Source organism: Cebus imitator, unplaced genomic scaffold, assembly GCF_001604975.1.
Source record: "Cebus imitator isolate Cc_AM_T3 unplaced genomic scaffold, Cebus_imitator-1.0 Scaffold312, whole genome shotgun sequence".
Lineage (NCBI taxonomy): Eukaryota > Metazoa > Chordata > Mammalia > Primates > Cebidae > Cebus > Cebus imitator.
Genome location: NW_016107627.1, coordinates 1,770,093 through 1,777,131, shown reverse-complemented (window position 1 = coordinate 1,777,131; position 7,039 = coordinate 1,770,093). Strand labels below are relative to the sequence as shown.

Here is a 7,039-nt window from a genome sequence, read left to right as displayed (position 1 = left end):
AAAAAAAAAAAAAAAAAAAGCTTAACTAAATGCAATATTAAAATACCTTCCTGAGTGACTATCTTATGGGGTTTTGTTTTGTTTCTGTTATCAAGAGGCTAACACAGCAAATGTGCGCATCATGACTATTTTATACTTCAAAGTCAAAATGAAAATTATGTAATAAATTCAAGCAGCTGTAAGTCGAAATTAATGTGGAAAAATGTATTCTACCATTATTCTGAAAAATATGTATTTTTAACATTTCTGTTCAAAAGTATCATAAAGATAGTTTAAAACAGTGACTCATGCTAACTTTGATGACAGAAGTGCTCCCAGTTTACAGTAGTGTTACGTGTCCAGGAAAACTGTTTTCAAACTGAAATGGGTTACTGCAGAAACATTTTCAGAAGGCATATGAAAAGGCATGTAAAATTTATTCTATCAGTTGTTTTCTAAGTTATATTAGTGATTCTTGACTTTAACAATCCATTACTTATTGATTTGTTTGCTTACATGCATTTTACTGTATATTAACACCCTCTCTCCGCATGTTCAAAAAAACAATTACACAATCATTTCAAATGTGATCTGCCTGCTACATTTAATGATAAACAGTGTGTGACAAACACTGAAAAAGTGTTAGGAACTTTTGCTGTGTGAACCCTAGGGAAGCTCTTCACATGAAACCCAGCTTCTGTGTTTAGGGCAGGGAGAATGTTTCACATGAATCCGTTCACAGACCCTGACACACCAAGCCCTGAGTGGATTCATTACTTCTCAACAGCCACCTCACGTCTCCTCTTCCTGAGGTTTGTAAACCATGTTCAGGGTGCTTACTTCACAAAACAGGTTTGTTCATTGCGATTTTTATGCGACGCTTTTCGAACTTATTGCCAGGCCCACCATTCTAGGATTGGTCAAGTAAAATTAAGCTGAACACAAACATGATAGGTTACTGGAATTTAAATGATGAAAAGTAACATTCCGAAGAAAAACAGAATACTTGTAAGGCCCTCAGTAATTTCTGGGTCCTTTTTTCCTTGAAAATACACCAAGGAGACAGAGTCCTCCATTATCTTCCCACCCATAAAAGGGGAACCTCCAGCTTAGCTATTGTTAGTACAGGGGAAAACGCAACCCACCCGGCAGTGTTAAAACCATTGGAAACCACCAAACTTCAACGTTACAAGTAATGTTTTCTCATAACAGTCTCAAGTAAGTGCCGTGCCTCTGGTCCAGGGAAGCTCCTTGTGTTTTAATGACACAAAGCAAAATGCAATTATAGAAGTTGTTCTAAGAGCCGACGATTCAACTTCTCGGGGTGCATTGGATTTCACTATTAGTGGTCTGGGACATTTTTCACAAGCAGTAATCCAAGAGAAAAGACTGTTTTATCAAAACACAATGGCACAGACGACGAAAGGAAGCTCTACAAGTACCAAAAGAGACAAATAAAAGCAAGTGTATGCTCCACCTGAGCAGCCCCCACAAACAGCACTCAGGAGGAGCTGATGGATCCCGAGACCATGAGCCGATCCACCAGGCAGGCCCCCCGGGTACTCTGACTTTAAAGGAATGCATAAAATACAGGCCCCACTGCTCTGCGGTAACATATTTTTAACAATTAGTTCTCAAACCATTCTTAATGAGTACGCACATTTAATTATTGGTGGGTGTTTTCAATATCTGAGCTACATCAATGAACCCAGAGCTAATATCACATTGTTCGCATTTACGAAATGCCTTGCTTTTCCACATTCAATTATTAACCAGGAAATGGAACATACAAAGGCCAAACCCTTTCGGTATGTGGGAAAGCTAGATCAGGAGCGAGCAGCTGTTAAGAAACCAGAAGGCTGCACTGATCAGACCTTGGGAGTACTCCATTTACTGCCTCTGAGCAGCCTCCGTGAGGGCCACTGGGCAGACGGGACCAGGGCAGCAGTCTCACCCTCTCACCCTCCAGGCTGGAGGCAGAAGTGGTCTCGCTCTTTTTTGCCCTACCTCCCTCCACTCAGGTGTGGATTCAGGTGTTAGAAAAGGATTTAAGGAAAACACACACACACACAGACACATACACACACACACACACACACACACACACACAGAGAGAGAAAAAGATTTAAGGAAAACACACACACATACACACACGCGTTAGAAAAGGATTTAAAGTGAACACACGAGCCGGGCGCGGTGGCTCAAGCCTGTAATCCCAGCACTTTGGGAGGCCGAGGCGGGTGGATCACGAGGTCAAGAGATCGAGACCATCCTGGTCAACATGGTGAAACCCCGTCTCTACTAAAACTACAAAAAATCAGCTGGGCATGTTGGCGCATGCCTGTAATCCCAGCTACTCAGGAGGCTGAGGCAGGAGAATTGCCTGAACCCAGGAGGCGGAGGTTGCGGTGAGCCGAGATCGCGCCATTGCACTCCAGCCTGGGTAACAAGAGCGAAACTCCGTCTCAAAAAAAAAATAAAAATAAAAAATAAAGTGAACACACACACACACTCTCTCTTTCTCTCTCTCTCTCTCTCTCTCTCTCTTTCTCTCACTCTGTCTCTTATGGCCTCTCCCAAATCCTTAACACTTGGGCATTAGACAGTCTTAATAAGGGCTTTCTTCCTGGAGTATCAATGCTTTCAAAGCAAACAACAATTCACAGCTACGTAGCCTCTTTTATGCCTTTCTTAAAGAGCTGATACAGTAGTTCTATATCTGTTTCACCAGGTAAAGCAACTGTTAAGTCAGTTTTCTAACTTCATATATTAGTTTCAGAGCTGATAACTTAAACAACTAAAACTGATCATGTTTTCTTGATATTTACATTATTGCAAATGCTCTTCTAGAAGCCAAAGCCAACAACATGATTTTTTCCCTCAATGTTAAGAGGATATTTTATGTATACTAAGAAATCAGGAGGCATTAAAATGTAAGCCCCAGTGACCTGAGATACAAAATATCACCCCCACCTCACCCATGAGAGACAGTGATGTCTGGCTATTTTCCTGCACATGAATAAAAACGCAAGTATCTAAGTGTCCCCAGAAACCTTCTTGTTGCCTCCTAAATTGTTTTCTTTTCACTTTGCTGCTCATCAATAGAGATTTCTATCCATGTTCTAAGAAAACGTGTGCATCCTACCAATTCATCCATAGCAGGTTATCTCGAGACTGCATGAGGAAATAATATAGCTTTGATTTGTGCTTTAATGTCACAAGATCAAGATGAAAAACTTCCAACTGTGATGCTACATTTTATTTACCAAGTAACGGAAGTGCTCTGGTACTGTGCAGATTGCAGAATTAACCTTTCCTTAACTCTTCTTCCCAATTAGACATTTATTCCAGGAATCATGCAAAAAGTTCCTCCTTGGCGTATTATTCCCTGGCATGAGTTCTTCAAGGAAGCTTTGAACACAGCATACAGGAGAGTAAGTAGCACTTTAAGTAAAGTACTTCCCAAAACACTGCATTTGCGAAATGACAGATGAAACTGGACTTCTTTCCGTTCCACTCCCAGATCACTTGGGAGGGGAAGCGCTGAGAGTCCTGGCACTCACCTAATGCAAACGTGAAACAGGTAGACAACGCAAGAAAGCAATTTTGCTGTTTGGTGAGGGTTAGTTAAGAAAGAACTGCCAAGCCGAATGGTGCTGCGCCCTCAGCCGTCATCCTGGAAGGGGAAGTCTGAGACCAGCATGTCCTGCAGACACACACACAGCCCTTACCATGTCTCCAGGCTTGACAGAGACAGCCACCACCACTCCGGGCATCGGGGAATGCAGAACACTGCTTGTGTCCTCAGCCACTTTTTCCAGCATAAATTTGTTCAATTCTGCAGCACGTTTGGTTAAGATATGCATCTTGTACTTAAGGAAAAAACAAAACAAAACCATAAATGAGTTTAAATGAACTTTTCTTCAAAAGTGGCATTCATTCTAAATCAGTTTTTTACTTTTAAATTCAAATTACAGTAACAGCCTTCAATTCAAATGGTTCTGAATTGCTGCACACATCAAAATATTTGTTTCTGTCATATATTGTGAGCTAGTTATTTCAGAAATTTCTTGCAATAAGGACTATTCCAGTTATTAATCAGCGATAAATATCCTCTATCTTTAAGAAAAAAATCTCAAAACATGATAGAGAAAACAGAATTTTAGTTGTATTCCCTTCACGTCCTACAAACTTATCCCCATGAAGGCAAATCCCGTGAGCTGGGCCGGCCCCAGGGATGGAGGAAGTGCCATGTGGACAGGCGCCAGTAGATGGCAGCAGATGGCTGTCGCAGTCTTCCCACAGACCTCCAAGAGTGGCTGCACTACCTATCATCAATAAGTTAAGACAAAGGGGTTCAGTGTTCATTTTGGGCAAAATAGTATTTAAAATTCCATTTTTCTTAAGTGACAGAAAATGTTATAATTCATGATTGAAAAAGTTGGCTTTTCTTAAAGGCACAACATGGCACAGTCTTTCTGATTTAACAAGATGGTTAGGAAAAGATGAAGGGGCATGAGAATACCTTCTGCACTGAGAGACAATAACATGAAGGTGTTACAAACGCGGATGGAAAACAGTATGCACAGCAAGTATTTTCACAGCACCTTCTGTAGGCGGCTCGCAAACAATTAGGGGCATGTTCAGGGCAGTTCAGTGGAGCAGAACATTTCCAAAAAAGAGAATTCCTATCCTCTCCGTGAATAAATCTATGAGCCACAGTTTGCCCTATCCAAATAGAAAGAAGATAAAATGGCTTGAGGAAGTGTCTCGGTGAAATTGGAACCACCACCTGAAGGTTCTGGATCCCTACCAGGTCACATTTCTCTTGAGTAAGAAAGAAGCAGCAGCAGTGAGACAGCTCCATTTTGTTCAAAAAAAACCTGCTGTAACTCAAAGCCTCCTGTGGGCATCATGATGGCAGGGATGCAAAAACAAAATATAATTCCCCCTTTAATTCTGTGTGGGGAGGGTGGAAATCTCTAAGTGCCTCTTCACAGGCCTATTGAAAAGGGTGGGGGGAGAGCTTTGATGGCCTAAGTTCCAAGTGGATTTGCGGCACTGTGACAGGTTGAATAATAACATCTTTTGCATGTTTCTTTACTCCTGAGTGTGTGTTTTGCAATCAAGACATAGAAGCGTCTGCCAGTTTCTGAAGGCTATGATCCTTAAGTGAAATTACAGTACAAATAAAAGCTTTTTGCTCCTATTAAAATTCATCTGAGTCATAAGTGGTGAGGGAAAAAAGCGAGGAGAGTGCACACTGCTGTCAGTCTAATAAACACTCTGGGCAGAGGGACTATTTATCAGTGATGAATTGTACCTCTAAGTCCTTCATTAAATCAATGGGGGAGGGTGTGGAGGGACAGAGGAGAATATAATTGGACCAAATTGCACAGTTTTCGTATCTGTGCTGTCTGCCACGGGGAAAAAAAATCCAACATCACTAGAGACGTCAGAGTCAACGAAAAAGTTACTTTTCTAGTTGGTGTCACCCTGAGCTGAGCTGTCTATGTGAGTGACTTGCAACGTTCCTCATTCAGTTTTCAGCATAGCGCACAGATCTGTTTTTCTCTTGTGTTTTGCAGAATCTGACTTCAAAATATGAAGCCTAAATTCAGGAAAAGTATCCTCATACATTGAGAATACGGTTTACCGCATTTCCCCATGGTGGATGTACTCCAAAACGCCGTGTAGTTATATCACAGGTCGGCCTGCACCAAGTGCTAAGACTGGATTTAGCTTCATTTATCCCCAGAAATTACAAGATTCTGACTAAAACTGGATCCTTTTACTATTTTTATAATTTTCATCTTTCAGATTCCTTTCTCTGTAGGAGTCCTGCTTTGCTTGGAAAGAGATGTAAAAGAGTCATAAACTCAATGCCTTTAGATGCAGTCTTTGTTACTGATGAGATGTTCCTTTTCCTTTTGTATTTGTTTATTGTTCTTAAATCTGTTTGGGGGATAAGTGACTTATTGTAATAGCAAGTAAAAAATAACAATGGGGTAAACTCCTCCAGAGAGGGCTTGGTGCAAATAGTTGGTTTAGAAATGACCTTTCTGAATATAAAAAGAGGAGGCAGAGATAGATTCTCTTTTTAAGATTACCTTTGATGTTGTCCTGACCCCGTGAGCGTACCACACAAACATGCCTTCTTAAAACAACCTCTCAGCTGGCCCGTGCTGCGCCACACGGGGCGCGTGCCGGGATGGGGCCCAAGCGGGGTGCAGCACACGGGCCCATCAGAATGAACTGCCTGGTGAGAACCGTAAAAGCTTTTTGATGCCCCAGAAAAGAAGTCATTTAAGAATGTACACCAGGGCTTTCCGAGCTTATGATCAAAACTGCTATTTATTGGCGTCTCTGGATTCTTTGGGGGCACAGAGCAGCCAATGCTTTGTGAGACTTCAGGAATGTGCCCCTACCCAGACCGCAGGGCACAAGCTGGTTTCATCATGGGCATTTCAATATTCCTCATGGATTGGGAGAAACTCCCCTAAAGAGTTTTAAGTTTTTGTGGTTGATAAATCACAAAGTTGATATTTGGGGTAGGAATCCAAGACTCTGAAGGCTCATAGACAGGACAGAGTGGCAGGATCCCAGAAGCAGCCAGGTTTCCCATTGGGTAGGGGGAGGAAATGCCAGCAGGTGACAGGCAGCTGCCCGTCGGTGGAGCTGGGCTGCCATGGAGCTGGAAGATGATTCGCTCCAGTTAGCTCCGGGCTGGTCAGTGCACGGAACCTGACTTCGCTGGCTTAGGAAACTATTCTCCAGACCACAGAGCCAAATGAATATAATGTTCTTGAAAAACAGCTCACCACGTAACTTAGAACAGAGAACAGGTGCTCTCTGGGCTTGACCTGGCAGACTCCTCAACCCACACATGACAGTAATGGGAGGTGTTATCTAGTGACCCAATTACGGAAAAGTGACCCCAGCCCGGGTATCGAAGCAAATTAATTTTATGGCCTCTACAGTGGGAAACCATGTCTAACAAGAAAATTTCTCCCAAAAGTTTAAAAGAAAGAAAGAAAAGGAATCACAGCTGACATAAGAG

At 42.1% G+C, this 7,039-nt stretch overlaps 2 protein-coding genes across 6 annotated transcripts in view; one reads left to right on the top strand and one right to left on the bottom strand.

Annotated features, from left to right (window-relative positions):
• The window catches only part of PCCA (propionyl-CoA carboxylase subunit alpha), a 429,187-nt gene that overhangs the window by 11,978 nt on the left and 410,170 nt on the right, over positions 1–7,039 (bottom strand). For 3 of the 4 annotated variants that reach the window (XM_017503569.1, XM_017503570.1, XM_017503573.2), the window contains one exon: positions 3,711–3,851. The exons of the other annotated variant lie outside the window; for it this stretch is intronic. In XM_017503569.1, the coding sequence (XP_017359058.1) occupies positions 3,711–3,851 (141 nt within the window). The remainder of the gene's footprint in view (positions 1–3,710; positions 3,852–7,039) is intronic. 4 annotated transcript variants of the gene reach the window in all.
• The window catches only part of GGACT (gamma-glutamylamine cyclotransferase), a 77,083-nt gene that overhangs the window by 69,309 nt on the left and 735 nt on the right, over positions 1–7,039 (top strand). Inside the window, exons 3-4 of one of the 2 annotated variants that reach the window (XR_005196171.1) lie at positions 3,318–3,413; positions 5,568–7,039. The exon at positions 5,568–7,039 is cut by the window's right edge and continues 735 nt beyond it. The gene's annotated coding sequence lies outside the window, so the exon portion shown is untranslated. Of the gene's footprint in view, positions 1–3,317; positions 3,414–3,502; positions 3,896–5,567 lie in introns of those variants that run through there. The other variant, XR_005196172.1, reaches the window with a different exon arrangement.